Here is a 24,561-nt window from a genome sequence, read left to right on the forward strand (position 1 = left end):
AAGACCCTTTCTTTTCAGTCTACCGTAGTATTGGTAGTTATTGGCCTAGCGCTATTGTGCTTTTTAGTGAGTGAATACATCTTTCCAAACCGAAGTATGATCATATATCCCTGGTAGCTCACACAACTGTGACAGTGAATGAGGCAGTCATTTGGAAAAAAAAAACAAGCAAAACCACGACAGCATCTGCTTTGCTCTCCATGGTCTAGCGTTTCTCCGAATGTTCCAGCCGTGTTAAGTTTGCCTCCGCCTCGTACATGTACATGATAAACCGATATTGATCAATCGATCAAACACCTGTTGCACCCATCAGCATGACGTCATGTAAGTATATGAATTCGACAACCTCGCTCTCGGTAGTTGTCGATCGGGGTCGTCTGTGTGGGTCTGTAATTAAACCTGGGAACAAATCTGAATCGAGCGACAACTTGTCGCAAAATGGCTTCCAAGTGCAAGTTCCAGCCCAATGCAGTGCAAAACACGTAACTTCTCCCAGCAATTACGATTGCCAGCTAAACTTGTGTTGTTGCTTGTTGCTCATTCACCAGATGTCTGGATTCTGGAGGTTTCTTATTCCTGTTTGTCTTCTGTTACTTGTAAATCACAGGTAAATGTAACTGTTTTACACACAACCTATTATTAATTACGCCTAACTAGGCCTAGGCTATAGTCAGACAGTGGCGAATGTAAAGCTACGCGCTAGCACAATTTTTCTTAATTAACGTTACTTGGTGGGTGTGGGCACAGTCATGACGGTACGCTTGTAGCCCCGGTTGGACGTTGTCTTCATTTCACTATGACTCCGTAGTACGGTCAGGGAGTCCACCTGGGCTAGGTACGTACGCGTGGTATGCTGGGCTGGCATATGCATAATGCAGGCATGGTAGGGGGGAAGGACTAATATTTCTGCACCGGTCGAGGGAGTTTCTGCAAGAAATGTTATGGCTTATTCTTCTACTCTTTGCCCTTGTCCAGTCATAAATAATAATAATTGACATTTATAAAGCGCCCAATCCATTAAGCTGCTCCCAGGCGCTGTACATCAAAATATAAATAAATAAATAAAACCTACATTTACCATAATTAAAATCAGTACTAAGAAACTAAAAATGCTTGTATGAAAAGTTGCATCTTCAGCTCGGTCTTAAAACTCTCCCCTTCCTAGACTCTCTAAGATGAACTTCAAGCTGGTTCCAGAAATGGGGACCAGTTGAAGAAAACATCTTCTCACCAGCAGAAGACAGCCTAATTTTTGGAAGAGTAAGCTTAGACGAGTCCAGGGCAGAAAGAGAGATTCGACCATTTTGTTGTCAAGATCACACCCTGGCTCTTGACTTCAAAGACCGCGGTAATACATGTATTGTGATTTCCAATATTTACAACAGTTCTAGGAATTCTGCTCAACGACATACAAGTATGCGATCCAATGATAAGCAGATCTGTCTTATCATCATTTAGCTTCAAAAAATTAATCGCCATCCAACATCTGATGTCATCACAGCATTTTTCTAAAACTGACATTTGTTGCTGTATGTTACTGGTGGTTGGCTGTGCTGACAAGTACAACTGAGTGTCATCTGCATAAAAATGACAACCCAGTCCATGATTCCTAATAACGTCCCATAGGGTGGCGAAAAGTTTAAGTGTCGTGCGTGTTTTGAGTGAAAACGGTGGGATTTTGACAGATTTTGAAGTCAGAAATATCACTAAAGCCCCAAAAGTTTTCCTTTGGCATTTAGAAAGCCAGTAGGTGGTGAAAAAGGTATTTTTGGTGAGTCTAGAATTTTTGGAGAATTGTTGTCACATTACTATATGTAATGGCATGGAGCATTTGTATGACGATCCCATCCAAACTCGAAAAAGAAGAATACTAACACTCCACTCAGTACTAGCTGGGCCTCAAAGTTCAACGTTATTCTTGTCAGTAAAGGCAAACAAATGATTACAAATTGTATGAAAATGTCAGCCCACAATCAAAGAGGTGATGTCTGGGCACAATTGCAGAATACCCCGGTCTCCGCCACTCACCTTGCCCACCTCGAAGCCGTGGACATGGAGTCACGCTCCCACAAGGCCCACTTCGTATCCGCATAGCCGCTTCCCAGGACCCACATTGGACTTAGTATATTCTTCTGCCTTCCCAATTCACTTTGTGTTGCAGGACGCACAAGGCCCACTTCGTATCCACATAGCCGCTCCCCATGACCCTCATTGGACTTAGTATATTCTTCTGCCTTCCCCATTCACTTTGCGTTGCAGGATGCACAAGGCCCACTTCGTATCCCCGTACATGTATCCGCATAGCCGCTCCCCATGACCCTCATTGGACTTAGTATATTCTTCTGCCTTCCCAATTCACTTTGCGTTGCAGGACGCACAAGGCCCACTTCGTATCCACATAGCCGCTCCCCATGACCCTCATTGGACTTAGTATATTCTTCTGCCTTCCCCATTCACTTTGTGTTGCAGGATGCACAAGGCCCACTTCGTATCCCCGTACATGTATCCGCATAGCCGCTCCCCATGACCCTCATTGGACTTAGTATATTCTTCTGCCTTCCCCATTCACTTTGCGTTGCAGGACGCACAAGGCCCACTTCGTATCCACATAGCCGCTCCCCATGACCCTCATTGGACTTAGTATATTCTTCTGCCTTCCCCATTCACTTTGCGTTGCAGGACGCACAAGACCTACTTCGTATCCGCATAGCCGCTCCCCAGGACCCATATTGGACCAATAAGAATTTTAATCTTCTGCTAGTGAGTTGGATGTAATTCAAGTGAGTGCTTTGTTCTCAAAACTGACTTCAGCACCGTACACAACACGTACCTTGACGCAGCAAGGATAACCCGGAAGTTGAACAACCTCCATTCGACTAGTCTACCTAGCCATTGGATTTTTAGGGATATGTTCGCGTGGTGGGGTATTCTGCAATAATTACTCCTATATCTAGAAATAGGGCACGAAATTCTCAACCATGCCAATTGTCAAGTCTTCTGTTGAATGCAAACAATCTCCGCTGTTGGGATATTAATAATGTGTCGCAGGCGTGTGGTGGCTAGTCATGCTGGCGTTTGTAAATTTTGGGACCCCTTTCCTGTGTAGAAGGAAGAATTAGATTTAAGCTTTCAGACTCACCTAACCAGATGGCAATGACATCATTTTGTCAAACTCCAGGGTTATTTTTGTAGAAAGAAGGCAGGGTTTGATTTTTGAGGGAAATCATGGGGAAAAACGACAACATCAAACAGACTGGGCACGCTTGCATCCGCTGAAAAAAATAAATGGCGATATTGTAAAAAAACATACTTCAATTAGAAAGCCGATCTCCGATTGGTTGAGATGAGCCATTTGGGGAATAAGAGTATTGAAAATAACAGCCAGGGCGTGCGGTGGAGCCCTTCCATCCACACTTGGTGAATGCCAACCAAATCTGTCTGGCATCCCACCAGCAGAGCTTTGGCAATTAAAGCTTCCTGACCTGGAAGCTGGCCTCCAAGAGCACCACAGAGAAATCAACTACATGTAGCCTGGTCCCACCACTGGTTGACTTTGTTGACTAATGACCAAAGTAGCAACATATCTGCGTTGAAGCCAGAAGAATCCAGTCCACCAGTCCCTCACAAGTTGATGATTAAATCTTGGTCCCAGAAATGGTTTTCAACTTCAAGACTCAAGCAGGTTTTATGCAATGCTACCTGTATTGCCCAGGTTATCTCAGGGTTATTGAAAAATTTAACCTCAAAATTACTCGGGTAATTGGGATTGAGCATAACTTCACACTGCACTTCTCGGGGTTAGAAATTCTCTGGATTAACTGCCTCAAAATGCCTTTTACCCAGGTAATTTTTGACCCTCAAGGTGGGTTAACCCACCAATCTCGGGGTTAATGGCAATCTTGCGACAATTCTCTGGGTTACCTTCGGCAGTGTGAATGCTTGCCAGGTTTTCTTCAACCTACACGTAGAATAGACAGGACAGTACAATTGCTGCCGTGCGCAGCCTTGAGTGGGCTGCCGTACCGGTAGCTGGTATCTCATTATAATGCCATTATTTTCACATGGACTTCATATGGGGAATACCAGTCTATTTGCAAGGCGCCAGTCTTGACCTCCTGGTGCATGTGTGAACATTCATTGTACGTGGCTCTATTGGCATAAGTTTTTTGTTTACACGTACACAATGGGACAAGTGGACACTTCTTTTTCATTATCTGTGATGAAACAGGCACCATGTTGCTGCGATGCTAAAGATCATATTTTCCTTCAACATGTGTAGAATTTATAAATTGGTAGCCTCGGGTAACCCAAGCTCACACCTGGCAATGTTTCCAAAGTAAAATCTTACTTACTGCAACTCGCTAAGGGTTGGACCAACAGAATTGTCTTCCACTTTATCCAGATTTGGCATGTGTACCATCTTGGTGAAATGGTTCATGGTTGAGTATATGATTGAGGGAAGAAGAACTTAGGCACCATTACTTCACATGGTGCTTGATGGTTCTCAGTGTTGAATATGCACAGAATATGGTATTGGTTTCCTGCACAGTGGAGGATCAGGGGAGAATCCAGGAAGTTTCCCAGTGGGAATGCCTAGGAAGTTAGGGTTACATGTAAACTGTGCAACTTATCAAAATAGCAAAAAGAATTACTTTATTCTGTTAACCCCTTTAGTCATGACTTTATTTTGGGATTATAAATACTTCATTTGCACTTGACGAGTTCAGGACTGATTTTTACTGATGATAGGGATGGCCACTGCAGTCAGTGTATAAGATTCCTGTCGTTAATTAGGTAATGTTAACGTTTCACTGATCAAACCCAAATCCTGATTCGTCATGATCAATATTCAAATGACCTGGTGACAGATGGGGTGCTACAGCTTCAAAATCCCCCATTCAGTGCTTTGGACGTTGCACAAATGTTAACTGGTGTGAAAATAATTCTTTGACAATACACAGTGCATTGGTCGTGCCAGGTGAACCAGTGATGAATGCAGTGTCTGTTAACAATTGATGTCTATTGATAACTACAAATGTATTGGGAATTTGACCTTGGAGTAAAAAAAAAATCACTCCCGTCAAAGAAGAAATTGTTCTTCACTGAAAGTTTACATAAATGGAGATTTACGGGTACATGGACATATTTTTGGCAACTAACATTAAAATAACACTTTAATTTGGAAGAGGAAACACATGTTGTAGATCACACTTTATTTCATGATATTAGAGTATTGAGATGTACAGCTCAAGTACACTCTACATGAAAATGGGAAAATATAACAAACGTTTCTGCATGGAACCTGAGGTTTTCCTTGAGAACGAGGAGCGTCTAGGTTAACCCTGTTGCTGTGCACCAGTCCCCATTTTCAAATGTCCCCACAGAATGTGTTAGGTTCATTTTTCATTTTGTTTTCATTAATAGTCTTTTCCTATTTATCTCAAACTATTATCAGATAGATATGTTTAGATAATTGACTTCTGCCCATATTTTGTCCTCCATTCTGCCATCACTTTGACAGTCCTCGTACATGTACAGTACTGGTAAAATGTAACTTGACAACCAGAATTTGAAGCCATTACTGCGATGGCACAGCACTCGTGGACAGGTGGTACACGCATGTGCGTGTTACATTCCTCTTTGACCAATAGGGTGTTGTGATTTGCCAACTGCACGCACACGTCAAGCTGAAGAACGTGCATGTGGGTTCGGTGCCACTGCGGTTATGACATCTAATCGTATTAGTCCCCATGTATAATGCTGCAGAATGCTCCCACATGTCCCATGCATTGTTTGTGCCAATTGGGAGTACATTTTATCATGTTCTGAGTAGCGTATCCCCGAGGTTACATGCATGTGATTTCAGGGATGCACATGCAACCCTGTGATTTCACATGCAGGGATTTCTGGAGAAGTTAACATGTACATAAAAATTGGCTCTCACGTAACAGTGCAAGTCACCGCTCAGATTAGTCAACACTTTGGCTTAGTTTTGTGTCATGATTTAATAACACAAAATTTATTCTGTACACTGTTTAGGAATTGCAATGCGTACCTCATGAAATTTGGCATGTTGCACCTAATATTCCCAACTTTTGCTTTTATTTACTGCAGTACCGAGTTTGATGCATCCAAAATTCGTCCTCAGAGCAGTCATCTTGGCTGTCTTGGTTGCCTTGGCAACTTGTCAAGAATGTAGCCATGAAGACAAAGAAGGTTACATCATCGATGTCCACACCTCAGAGAAGAACGGTGCTGTTTTTATGTCTGATGCCAAAACGTTGACTAAAGAAAGCTGCCAAAATGCTTGCTGCAACTTAGAAGAAGGTATTATTGGCAGAGTGTCTCTGTCTCTCATGGGAATTACTTGGGTTCATTCAAAGATGACAAACACCTTGTTTTGCTCGGCATTGACAAAATCAGTTCATACTTTATCTGCTCCAAGTTTTCAGAGGTATAGGTTACTTGAAAAAACTTGGGTAAGCAACTTAACCCTAACCCCCTAGGCCCTTTTACTAGGAACTGTCCAAAATCCTCCGAAACCCTCCAATTTTCAACATCAAAAAATTGCATTCACCCCAAATCCTCCAAAATCCTCCAAAATTTCTTGGAAATGTCATTTAGAGGTGTGCCTAACTGCCCAAATCCTTCGAAATCCGCCGGCAATTCCTGTCATTAAGTTGAGGCAGTGCAAATGGCACTCTGGAGCTGTGCAGTTGATGCAAAAGAAATATCGGGCTGAATTTGTGCTTGACTAAGCACAAACAGCATAAAGTCTAATTCACGACCTTCACATTTGGCATCCTTCGAAATCAGGTCTCCTGAAAAACTCAGGTAAACAACTTGAAGCAAAAGAGGATACTTTTTACGAGCACCATCTGTATCAAAGGCATTGTTCTTTGCAGACACACTAGATGACGGAAGCCTAGCCAGATGCAATTTAGCAGTCTTCCACAGCAGCAGTGAGATACAGAGTAAATCCAAAAACTGTTTCCTGGTCTTCTGTCCGTCCAAAAACTCCTGCCATCTGACCAGGGTGAAAGGTTTCACTTCCAGCTATGTGACACACAGTAAGTCTGTCTTTGGTGCACATGTACATGTAGGGTAGATTTTCACTTATGGAATTGGAAAGTGATTCTCCCAACCCCATGCAGACAGCCACATTTTGCCCTTTTTCGTGGGAGACCTTGGGGACACAAAATGAGTAATTGTCACCATTGTTATTAAGGTCTAGCTCAGGTCATGACAGTATCACAAGGCTACGGCTAGACATGACATGTGAACCTATGGAAGTTGCAAACAAGCGGCTACAGCCAATTCCCTTAGACTTATATGTTATTACGAGCCGTAGCCAAGTAATTAAGACACAGCTGTATTTTAATGCACTAAAAATCCAATCTAGAAAAGAACATCTCGTCTGATTTGAACTTTAACTTACTGCACTCAACAAGGCTTAATACACTAACCAGTTAGTGTGGTGATTTGCTTTAACAGCACAGGTCCCAGAGACAACTGACCCAGAAGGTGAGCAGTTATTAACAAGCCCAGGATTCATATTACTTTCATGTCTCAGATACGCGATGCCAATTCATGTTGCACTTTCACATTGAGCTACCTGTATATAAGCACCAACACAAACTCATTTATTTGGGCTGTTTAGGGTGCAAAATGCTCAAAGCAAAATTTGAGGCCAGTGGTGAAATACTGATAATGCGTAACTTTCATTAAAACAAGAAAGATTGATTTTTGCACATGAAGTTCCTGAGTGCCATTCATCTGATCTGCCCATGTGATATACATTTACTGAAGAAAATGCTGAAGCTTTGTCTTTGAATTTTTGCGTTAGCTGATTGAAATAGCATACAATTGAATTTTGCTTGCTTTTTTTGGTTTTGTTTTGGTTTGATTTTCTGTTTTTGTTCTTTCTTTTATGTAATTTTTTGAGGGGAGGGAAGTTGTGGGATAGCTTTTGATTCGCATTAATAGAAAACAAACAACTAGATAACCTTTAACCTCTTCAATGTCCAAAGGATGCATACGCTGTTCCACTGTTCGTCCAATTTGGTGCAGTTTTTCAGTAACTAGTAATTTTGCATTGATTTGCGGTAGATACAACACCAATGGCAGATTATGAAGGTGGGCCTTTCACTGCTCAGTAAACATAAAATGTGTGTTTGTTACCTGTGCCGCATCACAACATCTACTGTGGAAAGCAAACCTCTTCATCCATGAAATAGCAAAAGTGTGCATCATCCAGTATTTGAACTTTGACCTGAAATTTGTTAGAAGCTGATCTCTATTTGTGTTTCACTTGTTTTGGAAGCTCAGAAACACCAGTCCTCTTCTCACAGTCCAATATGTGTGATTCTTTGCCAGACTTTATGCCAGAGTATTAGGAGCAGTGCACACAAAGAAAAGGACTAGTGCGGCGGGAATTATTAACTTCCACATAGCAGCTTGGACATTTAGGTTACATTGCCAGTAGTCATTGAGCTATTGTCTTGAGTGACATTCAAGACCTCCTCTCTTAGAGTTGTGCAAAAATAACAAGATACTCTTTTTCACTACTTCATGTAGGTGTTGCTTCTTACAAGTTGTATCCATTTCATTAGAATCAACCAAACATTTCATCCTAAAACGAGAAACCCTTGAATTAAACAGCAGCATACATAAACATCATTATTCAGGTTTTCTGGAAGTGGACTTCTAACATGTTATCATTTTAACACAATCTGTCATATGAACAAATTATGTCTAAATACCAACAGCTCAATTAATCACACTGATTCAAACCCACCCTCAACCCCATCTAAACCCCAACACATTCCCAGTCTTGTCTAACCAGCCTCCCCGCCCCAAGTTCTACCGCCCCGATTCCCCACCCATCAACTCCCATAAGTTATTCAGGAGAAGTCATGCCGACGGGAAGCCTGGGTCTAGTAAGGGCGGTGCCGCCAAACAGGCCGAGACACTCTTGGAAACTGCCAAGAAGCTTGTGGATGCAGGAGCTGGGTCCTCATCCAGCCAGGCCGACAAGCAGGTGGCTTTGCAGGAGGGGAACCTCCTGAGCGCACTGGCTCAGGATGCTCTTGGCACCATGCAGAAAAGGGCAAAGGCCGCAAAGAAGAAACCCAAGCTCATCACCACACCGAAAATTTCCGTAGAAACGACGGGCAAGAAACCTCAGCAAACCACATCTTCATCTGCCACAGCTCCCCTCGTCAAAGTCACCACTCACAGTCCCGCTGCTAAACAGACTACTACCCAAAGCTCTCAAACAGAATCTCCCAAACTGAAGATGACCTCTCCTAGTCCAAAAGAAGGAACTCCAACCAGTGCGCGATCAGCCGGGATGCAAGGGTCTACCAGGCCACTGTCTACTCCTCAGATGCCTGTCTTGACTCAAGCTTCCACCAACCCAGCTATCTCTCCCCTGCTTGCCAAATCCACTTCCTCGGGTAATACAACCCCTCATCTTGTTCTTGGCACCAGCCCCTCTGGAAACCCTCAATCCACCACACTTGCCCATCTCCAGGGTACCACTCAGCACCAAGTAACCTCCCCTCCAAGTACCGAGGTTCCCTCATCTGGGTCTTCTGACTCCAGGGCTTCTGAACCATCCCGCACAGAGCCTGTGACTTCTTCATCCACTGAGCCACTCAGTGATGACACAGCTTTGCACTCTAGCAGCAGCGTTAACAAAGCCTATGCGACTTCCCCTCCATCAACGCCGAGCAATTACAGTGTAACCACTGAGCCATCAGTGGAAAATAACCAACAAACAAAACCTCAGGTGGCCGTACAGTCCCTTTTACAGTCCAAAGCTGTGAACAATTCGCCGCCTCAAAACACGTCACCACAACCACCTCCACCCACACCACCATCCATCACCACCTCCAACTCCCCTGCACAGTTTGTCTCAGTCCCTCCTTCACCTTCCCCTGCTGTCACTGACCAATCACATCCTGCATCACCCACAGCCCCCAAACTCCCTGTTACCAACCAATCTCACACTGTAATGGATGTTGGCCTGCCCACTGGTCAGGGCGCCGGTGAGTTTATTGAATTGTGAAGTCTTTGGTTGCGGTTTTTGTCTTGCTTGAAGTTTTCATCACTGCATGCTATCTGTTGATTTTCAATGCATCAGTGGTTTTTCTCTTTGACCTGAACTACACTAAATCCAATGAAATCTGAGTATAGGCCTTTTTAATATTTTGATAAATTTGGGAATGCTGCCACTCAGATTGCTTTCTCCATTAAATCATTCACTAGAGATGTTTTCTTAAAATTCATTTGCCCTCTGAAAATGTATGTTTTTTTTTTGGTGTAAAAAACATAATGATGCCACTCATCTCAAATTGCCATGTAAAGAAAAATTGATCTTCTCACGTCCTATCTGCCGTCTCTCATCGTGAATGATCATCTACTTGTAATAACTTCTAAGTGGCTAGTCTCAGTCTTACGGTTGACCCTTAGTACTCGGGCACTTCAAACTGTAACATGAGCTGCTTCAAATCTGTGTGCATGATATCCTAAGCAAATCACAAAGTCTAGTTCGCAGAGCTGTTAAGCACAGAATCCTGCTAACAAAGAAAATTCTACTTGACAAAAACAGGTTACCAACCAAAATCTGCATTCTACATATCTTTTGACTGGTTCCCAGAGATTTGTGTTCAGAACTTCAATTAACTAAGCAGTATATTCTGCTTGGCAGCTCTATGAAATTGAGCCCAGTTCCAGGCATGTTACTTGCATGTGTTTCTCCTTGCTAGCTTTGTGTTTATTTGTCATTAGAGTAGACAGTATCAAGATTTCATTGTCAAAATACGAATTGTCTTTAAAACAATATTTGTATTACCTGCTTTGGGAAAAATATCAGGATATCAACGATAACATTTCTACATCAACAATTTTTTTTGTCAACGCACGTTTTCTGAAAAACAAAAAGATGTTTGTTTTGTTTCCCCCAAAACTTCCATTAACTAAGCAAAACTAAGCTTGTTTTGCTGCATTTTGTTCCTAAGGTGTCAAAACCCGAATCTCACAAGGATTCCAAAGAAAACATCAAATACCGAACATTTTAACAAGCCTGAAATGGACCATATTTCCCTCATGCTCTATCCACTCCAAGCAGAACAAAAGAGGACATGTTTTTTATTAGTACTCACCGCATAGGCACGCGTCTGTTATGGGATCAATGGCGCGTTTGACATAGAGCACGCTGAATTTGCGCAACGAATGTGTTCCGTAATGTATGGTCTTTGCATACACGCAGAACGCGTGCAAGAACCCGCATGGAAAATTTACAACCATTTATCTGTCTTTTGGCGTATGGAGGTGCACTTCCACTCGGGGTGGATATTGCTTGGAACAAGTAGTTTACCAGAACATTACACACATGCCTAGATTTCAGCACTGCCTTGTACATGGACATGGCAACGTGTTTCAATCATGCCTACAGTACCTAGAGTGTGTCCCTGTGACATACCAAAAGAATGGATCTTTATTTTTGCCATTGCACTAATACATCTTAAATTGGAAATCCAAACTTTGTTCATGCACCAGAGGGAAAGCCACTTTGGATGATGATCATACTTTTTTTTATATCTGCCCAAGTTTGATAGTTAAAACTTCCAACCATGCGTTTTTGCAGTGTGTCGTGTTAACGGACAGTTTCCATGTGGTTTGCAGCGCCAATGCCGCAGATGTTAAATGGTGACTGATTTTTGAGGAAATCAGAAATATTTTTTTATCGGGTAACACAAGAAATGCAGCAATCTGGTCCAGGTAGTAGTTGGTAAAAGCTGCTTTTCCAAGCTGTATTGTTTATGCATTTACTTTTTACTGTATTAAGGAGTTTCAACCATACACAATATTGAGGACAATTTTGAAACTATCAGCAATATCGCTATGAAATATCAACTATAATAAACGTCGTTATCACCAGCACTAATTGTCATTGCAAGTATAATTCTGTTCTTTGTGACAAACACAGAAACCACAGAGGCATCCACGCTTCTTCCCGAGATCAATTCAACCCTGCCTTTGAGTACAAGAGAGCCAACTCCAAGTCCCGATGACGCGTCTTCCGAGTCAACTTCATCCATTTCAACCAACAGCTCTAAAGATCTGGTTCCATCATCCCCCATGGATTTCCTTGGGGAAAATTCTGCACTCAACCAGACCAATGTAAGCTCTCTCTTCATCAGTTTGGTCGGGCACGTAGTGAACTAGACTGGAGAATAACCAACTGCATGAAATAAACAGGCCATAATCCCAAAGCTTTTGAGGCATTATTGGTTGCCATGCATCGTGGCCACTCTCCTTCAGGTGTTGCCAAATTGTGCAGAAACAGAAAGAGTGTTTTTAAGTCCATCACAAGTCCCCTGCAAAACCACAGGTCATCCAGTTACTGCGACTGGACTCGTGAAAGGACTTGTGACTGGACTTGTGATGGACTCAACTATACCACAACTCAGAAGTGGGCCCTAGGCATGGCACTGACAGCCTGTGCTGTATGTGCAGCTTGACTCTGAAAATGAGCTTATCAAGGCCAGAAAGTTCGTTACCTTGGCACCTGTGTAAATCTCTGACTCAGTAAATGGAGAAATAGTATTTTGGCTAGGCTCACACAAACATTCTCCTTTGGGGACGACAGCCAACGAGTAATGCATTGTGTATACTGTCATGCAAATAAGAAGTGTACAGAATACAGGCTCCTTGTTCTCGTTCAAGGATTCCTGGCGGGAAGAGGAAATGGTACTCATTTGGTAGACCCACAAGGAATAGTCTTCTACCACACTGGGAAATGACTTTGGAGTTTGGGATTTGAACAGAAGAAGAACCCATTTGTACATGGATATACGTAGGACCACCCAGCCAAGAGATGGAACCTTTGCCAAGAGACATTTTTAGGGGCCGAGACATTACATGCACATGCTTATCGGCGTATTTGGTGTGAAGTACGCGCTTGTCATCTTTGAATGTGTGTTGGGTCCTTGTGTGGTTCTACATGCATGATGTATACAGGTGTTTAAGGCAAAGAATGTCCCTGCACTCATTATCAAGCAGTGATAACGTAGCCTGGCATATTCCTCAAGAGAAGAAAGTGTATATGTCACCCGCTCCAGGAAAAGGTGATATAAGTTACACTATGCATTTACGACCAATGACCCGCTTAACGTTGGATTCAAAAATTCCTTTTTTCCGACAAAATCATTGAAAATACTAATTCCTTAGTCCTTTTGCGAATTCTGAAGGTGGTTGTAACGTAAGAACATGTTGGTTGCTAAGTAAGATTTAAATGCCTACAACCCACATCATATTTCAAAGCCTGTTTTCTCGGTTTTGCAATTTCAATTGCCTGGAACTACATGTAATCAATATGCAAATATGTCACAACTCCGGAACAGGAAAGGCTACGGAGCTCTATCATATACCAAATGAAAGCTTACAATGCGGGCTCTCCAGTCATGTACTGAACTTGATTTTTTTGGGGGGAGGGGTAATTTATATCACCTTTTCCTGGAGCGGGTCACATATGACTTAACTCATTTTAGTCAGGATCCATAGTATTGATGAGGCCATACTTAGTTTACCTGTGGTGATCGCTGGACTCTAGGCCCCCAATGGCTTTATAGACTGATTCAGAGACTTGAATCAGGAGTCATTACTGCGTCGTCCCCACGTGCGTGTACAGATGAGATGTGCATTGAAACACTTCCTTAGCCAATGGGAGCGCACTGCTAACCCAAATCATGCACGCTTCAAGCTTTGGAATGCGCACCGGAGTGATGGGGTCTCCGCACGTAATGGCGTCAGCGGATCGGTCCATAAGAAAGTGTGCTCGTGAACAAAGTGTAACATCATCAGTACATTGGCCCATTCTATGCATTGGCAAATTAATTGAACATTTTAGAAAAATTTGTGCGTTGTGGCATTAAACTCTTCGAATTGTTGGTATCATTTCTGTGTTTCAGCTTTCAGCTGCTGACCAGCAAGACTCCGAGGATGAAGACGATTCATCAACGAAAAGCATCATTGCCTCAAATGGTAACATTCCCACATTTTTTCCTATTCTGACGGGAGCTTTCCCACTGTGCATGTGTTATTAACATGCAGAACATTTTCAACAAGTAATTCTTTTCTGGTCCAACTCATTATATTTGTAGTTACTCAGACTAGTGGCAATAAACAGCGACCTTCACTTGAACCCCTTAGATTGTTGATGCGCACCATAGAATTTCTACGAGATGTTGGTAATTACGATGATGGGAAACTGGAGTGGTTCTTACAGGATTGTTGGAAAGGAATTGAAAACTGCCCATCTCACGAATGTGATGTTGAGAAAACTTGAGATATTTTGTCCTCTCTGGGGTTTGGGAGGACTTGCATCAAATAATGTTGAAGAGATCTGTACACAGTCTCTTAATAACAGAAGACTTATTACCCTGAGAAACGAAACTGAAATGATTGTGTCTTAGACTTGTGCTGGATATATGAACATTGGAACATCAACAGGAATGTTTTTTCAGAATACCTGTTTTACATTTTATGAATATTTGTTTTCATCAATATTTGAATATTTATCCTCGGATATGTTTTGAATATGTACATCAGAGGGTGCCCACTGCCTCAATCCTTCAAAATCCTGCGGCAATTCCTCTCATTACATTGAGGCAGTGTGAATGGCATCTTGGAGCAGTATGGAGGATTTCCAATATAATGTGGGCATGAATTTATGTACGGCCGAACATAAACAATACAAGGTCTAACCCACAACCTTGAGACAATGCTTCCTTTGCAATCAGCAATGCAATTTTGCCATGCAGCCTCAATCCTCCGCAATCCTCCAAAACCTCCTGGAGGATTTTGAGGGATTAAGGATGGTTAGGGTTAATGACTGTTTTCCAATCTGTAACAGGCACTTCCAGAAACTATTTTGCTATTTTCCCAGATGTTTTCAATGAGTCCCCTTCCAGATTCCACTTCAGTGGGAATCTGGTATCCTTGACTATTTGATTGAATGGAAAGTCAAATATGAATAAGCCAGCTCCGTATTTTGAAAAGGCAAGGTCATTGGAGAACAAAGCAAGTGAGCAAGTCCACGTATGGTCTCACTGATAGTGCAGCTTATTGTGCATGCCTACCGCTGTTCCAGAAGGACCTTGGACACACTTAATTTTGTGCTGTTTGAATACCAAACTGGGCCGTTGGAATGAATTATTGGAACTGACTCGGCCCTATTGTTTATGGCAGGAGCCTTAATAGCTGCGTTGTGCTTCGGAGTCATCTTTCTTCTTGCTGTCGTGGTCCTGCTCGGTAAGCACTGGTATGAGGCATACCAACGCAGGCACTACTCCAAGGTGGACTATCTCATTAATGGAATGTACAACTAGACTGGTTACCAGTTAACAGAAGAGTCAGAGGTGATCTTTCTAGGTTTGTGGCAGTTATCACAGGGCGTGAATATTTTTGTCCAGCAATTGAAAAGATTCATGGCCTTCCTTTTTGTCGAAATTCCAATGTCAAGACTGTGGCCTTCATGTCTGTTTTCCTCAAATTTTACAACCACAAAGTCAACACCTGCATTTATTCATGTTTAAAGCAGATAAACAGTTATCAGGTTTTTGACAGACACAGAATCAACTCAAACCTTAGTAATGTTGACAACTTACATGTGCACGTATACTGAGGCCATGGTTTCTTTCCACACATGCCCTCATAGTCATGTGAAGTATGCCGTGACTTTTTCTGAAATTCTGAAATGCGTTTCACAGTTGTCTATTCTTTAAAGGCATCTACAGTTGAGTTTCTTATCACTGTGTCCGTATTTCTTGATGGAGAATTCGGAACTTTAATGCGTATTTTAGTCGTCTGATGCAAAGCTTACTTGCCTTTTAGTGTATCAAGCAAGATTTACTTAACATTAAAAATGAAGGCGACTTAAGCTTGTGTATTAAGTTGTAGGCAAACCATTTGGTGGACATCCATTTGTATAGTGTATTCAATGCAAGGTTTAGTTGCATGTACATGTTGGCTCTTTATAGTCTGTACATTTTATAGAAGCGTGACCTACATGTACGGTGTTTGGTGTTTTGGTAGTTACTCGATTAGTTCTTCTTGAATTTTGTTTTGCTACTTATTTTTTCATTCCTTTTCAGTTTCATTATTTTCATATTACTTTCTATATTCAAGTAGTGATTATGGCAGGAAGATGATCTCAAGTTTTTAAAATCTATTTAATTTCAGCATCGTGCGATGCTAGTGTATGGTCACAAATTTATTTTGATCTATGTAAAAAATATTTATTGATTCCAACAAGTGCAATTCTGATATAAGGAATGAACTCTCAGCAATCTGAATGTATTCTTATCACAGAGATTGGTAGCATTAATGACAGTTATAAGCTGGCTGTTAGTTCGGTTTCACCTTGCTTTGTGCTAGTGTTTTTACTGTGGTGTGTGTAGGGTACTTCAAGTATGAATTTCCTCTCGTTAGATACTGTCAAATTTGCAGGTGAATAACATTTCAATGATCAGATTCAAGGGAAGTGGTGGTTTCAACTCTCAAGTAAACTAACCTCATTAGCCTCATTAACATGTGTACTGGATTTGTATACATTGGCAGTAAAAAACAAGTTCCAAGTACTTTTTCCGTAATTTTAATTTGATGGTGTGATTAGGAAGTATCCTATTTGATTCGGTTTTTTGCAAGCGCTAGAGAGGCATGTGAGTGAGATATATAAATTATTAAGTTTTATGAATCAGTTCTTCTCTGTTGAAACTTAAGTAAAGCAAAACTCAGAAAAATTCAGAGAAAGGCGATCCCGTCTTTAACTGTTTGCCTAAAAATACATTTTTGCAATGCATGCATCCTAACAACCCCTTCAATTTCAGCTGTGCCTGACTTTATGGCAGTGGCTTGTCATGATCCTAGCCATAGCCATGTAATTCAGGCGTAGCTTTAGTCTTGGGCCCAAGGGCACTGTGTGCAGTGTGTGGTGTTTCATGCCATTCCACTGTGACAGCGCCCTCTTTTGACGCGTACCAGCCGCTAGTGCCAATCATTCATTGTTGAGAATGCTTTCTATTGTCAGTAATTATGCAGCATGCACACAGCATGCCCGATATAGTTACGGTTACACTAGGAATGACTGCAAAGAACGTCTTGGAACCAAGCCTAGTGCAGCTTCAGCCTGTGTATGAATCACATGGCTAGGGCTGGCCACAACAGTTGTGCCTGTGGAAAGTGGCTGAATGCACACTGCCCACGGGCATGTGTGTAGACCTTTATCATGATGCTGTCATGTTTGTCTTGTTCCTTGTAGACCCTTTGGCAATAGTAATACAACCACACATACTGATAAAAGGGAGCAGACTGTTTTTCCATCCAGCCTAAGGCCGTGTCTGAAACGGGCTTCCAGAGCTACGGCTAGGTCTATTGTCTGTGCGTTTCCACGCATTTCTAATGGAGCTAAGACCTAGACCTAGCTCTAGACAACAGATTCGGATGCAGCCTTAGTTTGGTTTACATTACTTTGAATGGTAGAAAAGCAAGATGGCTGCCCCATGATAGACGTCTACAGTGCTAGATATGGCCAAGCAAATCATTGAATCAAGAAGCTGTCACCAAAATAGGCAGCATGGAATACGTTACTGTGAAAGTGACGTAGTCTTGTGTAATCCAGTACAGTTCACTGGACATTATTTCCTGATGAGCCAGCTCGGTATTCTAACAGTGCATGCCCAGAATGAAGTGTGTCCCAGATCATTCTGTGTAACAGCAATACATATGCACAAAGTCTGCCTAATCAACCGCAGCCACAGGCGGACTGGTACACATTCTTTGGTCTTGAATGACCTTGCCTTTGTGAAATACTGAACTGGCTCATTGCAGCAAGTTTCTCACATCAAGGTGTATAAGATTTTGAATATTCCATGAGTCGATCTGCTGCACATTTGTGCTGGAAGCAGCGTCTTGCATGTCACAACTGTTACCAAGAATTTGGCATAATGTATTCATTGCTGTATCCCACAGGGAAGCAATGTACCTCCATTGATGTTTACGAAACAGTTCATGAGCTGCAAGGTCCACACATGGGTATTGAATAAAGGTCATGTATATACTTGACAAGAAAGCACAGGTCTCCTCAGGTTTGTGGCATTTATTTGTTCCGTATTTGTCATCATTAAAAACATTTTATTGTGAGCAAGTAAAATTCCAATGGTTACATGTCAGAAGCAGTTGAAGCATTAATACAGAATAGAAGTCAAAATAGGAAGATGTGTTGTCATTGAGCAAGTGTTACCTGCAGCCTGGTGCTGCAACATGTAAGCATATGCCACTGGAAGCCACCTCTGGTGTCTAGAAGCCAGGCTTTTGGAGGTCATGTCCAAATCACGATTCCAGAGCTTCGGGTTTTTGTCAGTTTTCAAATACATGTACACAGACCTACACTGACAAAAAGATGTTGCCCGAGCTCTGAAGCCCGTTTCACGCATAGCCTCGGAGTGCATATAAACATCTTGCCTAAGGTTGGTAGTTAAGTCTAGCCCGTGGCTGGAAGATGCAGTCATTAACTGGAGGCCAGTTAGTGACTACATCCACTTTCCACTGGCAAGGTTCTTTCCATTGCCAACCACAACAAGAGTTTGAATGCAGCCTCGACCGCCAAAGTCGGATGCCAACAGTCGGCGCCAGTCAAGTTTTGTATCCTCATTGCTCATTTGCAAACCTTGACCTCTTAAATGTTGAAAGTTTCTCCTGGAACTGAAGAGATTCTTTGCATGGCAGTAAATGTTGCAGCGGTGCACTTCTGTTCCATAGTAATCAGTGTTGGTGCATTTATCATGTGCTTAAGTAACATCTCCAAGATGGCAGCTGTTGTAGGTCCTCATTTTGTCGCATGTACACTAATTCAAGCAAGCAGCTATGCATTTCAGTTTAATCCACGTACGTGGGAGCCTCGGTATGCTCGGCAGCACCTTTGGTGCTGATGATCACTGAGCTCAGTTCAAAATTCCATTGAGTACTTTCATAATCCACTCATAATTCAACCCTGTCGCAAAACTCACTCGTTGAAAGTTTAAGGTCCCTGGGCCTGAATGGAGACCAGCTTGACAGCGTAAGAAACACATGAACTCATCAAGGCTTAGTTATGCCACTGCAGCCCAAGATGTCACCAAGAAGTAGGTAAGATATGATTTAAGTCAAGGTTACAGACTTTGCTAGTCTTCCAACAGGCCCAGTCAGCAGTAACTTACCCGTCTGTGGCTGAAAGATCACAGTTACTCGGGTATCTTCCTTGAGTTGTTTCCAATGCTGTACAAACTATGTCATCATTACAATTTACCCATACATTTGAATAGAATTACATGCTGTGCGGAACAGCTCAGTTCACTTTCTCCCAATTTAAGGTGGCTTTGTGTGGCTACAACCTCTAGTTTTAATCAGTATGAGATTGCCTACTGACTTACCCATTGACTTGTTCTAAACTTAGCCTTCGTTCAAGGCACTACTTTGAATTCAAATTTCAATTAGTCATTAGAGTACGTTAGTGATTGCACAAATTTCGTAAAAACCTCTTTATTATATAATTTCAAGGCTTCAATGGGAAATTATTAGAGAAAAACATTCAAGAATTGGACAAACTTTCTGCTGCTGGGAAATGAATCATTTGCTTCAAAGATCTTGGTGAACACGATTTTTGCAACTATTCAAGGAAGAGACACAGAGGACAGCAAAAAGATAAATGATTTGGAGTGAAAGCCAAGCTGAATTTTCACAATTCTGTCAATACTAAAGAGGAAATACTGAGGAAAGAACAGAAAATACCGGGAAAAAAATTACAAATTTACGACCGTTTCCTTTCATAATGAAACTGGAGATTTTTGCATAAACCAGAGTGATTCTTCATACTTGTAGCAAAATCTAAGATGTACAGAGGATACTGTATGACTGAAGCACTCATATGCAGATGGCAGATTATCCTTTCAAATTTAACCTGTCTAAATGCGGATTTCTCCAACCACAATAAGTGATGTTTTCAAAATAAGGCACATTACAAGAAACATTATTGTAGGTTACTGGCGCCATAATTGTTAAAACTAACATTTATTGAGACTAACACAATTCCAAAAAAGAACAAACAACACATAAATCAACAGCCAGTTGAACACATAAATATTTTTGAAATAAATATAAAATCACTCTATATAATGCCACAAGAGATAAAGAAGCCGGTTTCTTTAGTGACTTTTAAATTATATCATCAAACACCGCTAATATCTCCCTATCCCCCAAAAAACAAAAACAGCCCAACGTTAAAAAGACACTATATACAATTTTTATGATAAATACTGCTGGTAAATGCATATATAAATTCTAGGTTTAAAAAATCTCCGAGGAATTATGAACAATGGAAGGGGATAATTGTTGGTTGTCATGATTGTGTCTCTATCATCTTCATACAGCCTCGGTATGTACTGTCACATTGCAGGATGCAAGCTTGTCCAAGGAGTTACTTGAAGTTTCTTGTAGCTTGAGAAGAGACAACTTTCCCAAGGGACAGTGTAAGTCGCTTCTCCTGTTTGAGCCGAATCCAACGTTGGTATGTCAAAATACTGTCTTTGCATTGTGTCTATGACTCCCAAATCATTAGATGAATTACAAATGAACACACACTGTCTACGTCCAGTCCACTGATCCGTAAGTGGTCAGTTTACCACCTGCTAGTGGCCTTACTACCTGTGATCTAGTTCATCTTGTGAATGACCGAGGATGAACATGTGTGTCAATCACCTCTTAAAAGTGGGGGGGGGGTAACGTTGAACCAATGCAAGCATAAAGCTAAAAAGCCCAACCAGTGTGATGGGGTCCAGGGCCCACCGTGCTTAACCACTTGCTGCCGGGGGACCCGGTTTCGGGTTCGTTTTCTTTATACCTAATGCTGGGCTGCCGGAAACTGGACAGAAGAGCTGGGCCTTGTAACAAGACTGTACTCGGAACAAAAGACCGAGCTGCTGGGAATTTCCAACATTTTTTCAGTTGTCAATGGCAGACGAAATCCATGATTGTTTTGAAAGATGATACCACTTTCTGTGGAATTCAGCAAGAGTGGATTACCACTGGGGACAAAATGGCTCTAGTGATGAGTGATACAATACCGCTGCACGCTAATCTGGCCCGTATTGAACAGATGCCAGCAGCGCACTGTGACAGTGTCAGGAACAAAAGAAAATTAGGTAACACCCCACAATCTGGGCTCTTTTTACAAGGCAGGTCTGGCTGAAATACTCGGGCGTCAGTAGATAACTGTCAGATTAGAGTAGCCACCAGATAGTCATTTGTGTGGGTGTAAACGTCTAGTATTAAATGAAATTATGAATTTTTAAAGAATTTTGAAAAAATAAAAAAATAACAAATCACCCATCCCAGCCAAATCAACATGGATAAATGGGCCTGGCACAAAGCGGTTGAGGGTCCAAGGAAATTCTAGAATGCTCTGTGGCGCAATCTAAGACAATTTCAGACCACTTTAAACACTTGCAAACACTTTAAGCACATTCAGCACATGCTTTTGCATGTTTTACTTCATGCTAGAACAACCTTTCTTTTTCAAAACTGTATGGTTGGGAAAAAGCGGGCGGTACAATACATCTTGCCCCCACTTTTAAAAAGTGGAGGAGACATACCACCCCAGTACCAGTCCCCCCCCCCCCCACTGATTGACACCCATGAAGAAGACTTCTCATTTTTATCATGTCGGGTACCAATATATGTTTTCGTCATCAATCAGTCTATTAGAACATCAATCAATCAGTTGTCTGTCAGTTACTTGGTCTGTATAAGTCAGCTAGTCTGTCAATCAGTTAGTTATTCTGTGAGTCTATGTCTCATCTCCACATTCGCTGTCTGTTCTATTTTGATGAAGTCTCACACTTCAACTTCAGCTGTGTAACTCACTATAGGGAAAGTCAAAATAGACTGCTTTGATGACAACTGTGATGTCTACCTCATTGTCTAATTTGTCCCTTAACACTGCATCTTACCCCTTGACTGTCACCAAATGTAGTGTGTTTGTCTAACTGTCAAGTTACCAGTCTGTTAAAATTTGTACAGTTCTCTTTAGCAATGTTTTTTTTCTGTTTGTATGTCCAACAGTGGTAACATAACCTGAGGAGTGATATTTATATCAGAAGTTCTCGAATCGTTTCTCGTCCTTTGGAATACAAGTAATGATTTCAGCAAAAAGACTCTAGATGTGAGATTGCGCTGGCTCGAACGGTGAACTATCCTGTCCCTTGTTCTGTTCGTCGAGCCTTTTCGTGAGCGCACTGAGAAGTTTCAAGCAACCGTCGAGTTTGGAATCCATGACGTACATCTGCAAGTGCATAAAAGGAAGAAAATTCTGCCTGAGTTATGGATGGTGTAACAATTGAAACCGACCCCAATTTCTTTTAAAACTTCTATTGCAGAGACAAACAGTTTGAGTATGAGGCAGGTTTATGTTTGCGGTGATGAAGGGCGAAGTATTGTACCTGATTTTCCATTATGGACATCCGTGCTAAAATGGTCTGTTTCCGCTTGTCAACTGCAAAAAAAAGAACAAATGCTACATCATAATCACAGAGTAAAATGGATAAGAATAGGAGGGAGGGTATTAACAGAGGTTGGTTTTACACCCTTGCCTCCAACTCGTAACAACCTGAATCGAGCGGGTCTCAATCTCTTTGCCATTTCATTCTCACATCTGCTACATCCACAAGGTATTCTGATGCCACACGTGCAGTGTCCCAGGCAATAATGCGGAAAGTGGATGTGATCTGCAGATGGTCTGTGTGTAAATACGACGAAACCGAGAGGGCCAAGGACGGAAAGAAAATGTACCCTAGATTGAAAAAAAAAACCTCTGAACCTGAATGTCTGCAGATTCTGCAAGTTCCGTAGCCTGATGATTCATAGCTGGTGCTAAAAAAAAAAAAAACGAAAAAAAAAAAACCCACACAGTTGAGGCAGGCTCCTTTTGTTATCCCTATGGCCCCTTTCTTGATGAACTAAATGGCGTAGCATGACACTGAGGTAGTGCCACTTCATGCCATTTTCCCGCTTGCCCAGATTGACATGCTTTCTTCTCAAACAAGCCGTAAGTGTTTTTTAACAAGTTTTCTATCCCTTCCCCCGACTTAATTTTTTCACCTTCACTTCAAAATAAATAAAACAAAACAAAAGCCATAAGCCGTCACCCCAGTAAACACTTGGCCATTTTGTGCATTTGTTGGGTAACAGAACAATAGGAAGGAGCCCACGAGGAACATTCCTTGCCCTTGTGAGGGGTACTTAAATGGTACCCTATGAGCATTTCATTTTTGGAATTACTGAAAAAGGAGAAATTTCCAAGGTGTACTTAACTGAAACAAATTGAAGTATTTTACATAAGGAACACTTGGTCAAAATATCAACCAAGGAAAGACAGTCTGGTTAAAATGGGAGCAACTTGGAAACTGTGCTTCACACTAATATTTATAGTACATAAGAACAAAGGAAATACCCCACAAAAAGACAAATTTAAGGCTACGTGTCCCCTTCTGAAGTGTGTGAGGGCTTCACATGAGGATTTCATGCACCACTAAGTGCCAAGGAAGTGGTCTCCCTTGGTTCTCACTAGTTGCACAACATCCCCAAGATTCCAGCAAGGGGCCCACAAAGCTCAGTATAAAGCATAACGGTAGAAGATCCCATCATGCAGGGAACATGTTTCAAGACAATCCCTGGACCATCCCTGCTTTCTGCATGTTCTCCTTCCCTTTTGACATTCCTTCCCTCCAGGCACTGTCTTGTGAAATTGCCAGGATTTGCGTGGACGCGACGGCCACATGTCATACTTGTGAGGTATGCACCAGGTTTGCCGACAGTCTGGTCGAGTCGTCGCTGCAGTTCCTTGATGCGCACCATCATGTTCATGTGTCCCTGAGAATATTGCTCGATGACATCTCGGACATCGATCGGCTTTTTGGCTTGCTATTATTGCAAGGAGATGAGACCAGATAATTTATTTTTGATGACATATCAAGAAATCCTCCCAAAGATGATTTAATGCAAAGGAACGCATCAAGTTTTTCTTCCTCATTAAAGTTACAAAGACTGGCACCAGGAAACAAGGTTACGGTCGCTTGACAACCCTTTTATTTACTGATTATTTTCACTATTTTCCATTGGTAAACTTTCAAGCTCAATGTACTTTAATGCATTCTTGGAAACCTAGCAATTTCTAAAGATCATAAACAAATAAATAAGATTGGGACTAAACCTAAAGCCTTATATGTATTTAGAAATTTCTTATTCTAGAAAATTAAAAAGTACCAAATTCTCGTTTCAGGGAAGTTCTTCCGTACACCAAAATTACACCCATTTGGTCAGGTCCCATTCCCAAATTTTCTAAATTTACTTTTTTCTGGTTATTAAAGGGAACTGAAGTACCTGACAGTGAAATGGACATGCCCACCATATACCAGACAGGTCATTGATAAAAAAAGACAGCCCCTACCTCTCAACATTTGG

The 24,561-nt window shown here is 41.7% G+C and overlaps 2 protein-coding genes across 5 annotated transcripts in view; one reads left to right on the plus strand and one right to left on the minus strand.

The window, feature by feature from the left end:
* Positions 1-169: 169 nt before the first annotated feature.
* On the plus strand, positions 170-18,144 carry LOC110973121 (uncharacterized). Of its 2 annotated transcripts, none has more exons than XM_087134906.1 (8): positions 170-324; positions 6,115-6,327; positions 6,906-7,070; positions 7,495-7,524; positions 8,832-9,458; positions 11,996-12,189; positions 13,980-14,052; positions 15,259-18,144. In XM_087134906.1, the coding sequence occupies exons 1-8, from the start codon at positions 315-317 to the stop codon at positions 15,396-15,398; spliced, it is 1,452 nt and encodes a 483-aa protein (XP_086991032.1). In that variant the 5' UTR covers positions 170-314; the 3' UTR covers positions 15,399-18,144. The 2 variants fall into 2 exon arrangements, with proteins under 2 accessions (XP_086991032.1, XP_086991033.1); XM_087134907.1 differs by lacking the exon at positions 170-324 and adding an exon at positions 392-607.
* Positions 18,145-18,146: 2 nt separating this feature from the next.
* LOC110973118 (potassium voltage-gated channel subfamily KQT member 1-like) overlaps positions 18,147-24,561 on the minus strand; it is a 54,649-nt gene continuing 48,234 nt past the window's right edge. For 2 of the 3 annotated variants that reach the window (XM_087134904.1, XM_087134903.1), the window contains exons 12-14: positions 23,886-24,021; positions 22,542-22,594; positions 18,147-22,384 (exon numbers count right to left, since the gene is read on the minus strand). In XM_087134904.1, coding sequence (XP_086991030.1) covers positions 22,259-22,384; positions 22,542-22,594; positions 23,886-24,021 — 315 coding nt within the window. In that variant the 3' untranslated portion in view covers positions 18,147-22,258. The remainder of the gene's footprint in view (positions 22,385-22,541; positions 22,595-23,885; positions 24,022-24,561) is intronic. The other variant, XM_087134905.1, reaches the window with a different exon arrangement.

Source organism: Acanthaster planci, linkage group LG03 (genome assembly GCF_054643075.1).
Source record: "Acanthaster planci isolate LZ-2023a linkage group LG03, COTS_SCS, whole genome shotgun sequence".
In the NCBI taxonomy this organism is placed as follows: domain Eukaryota; kingdom Metazoa; phylum Echinodermata; class Asteroidea; order Valvatida; family Acanthasteridae; genus Acanthaster; species Acanthaster planci.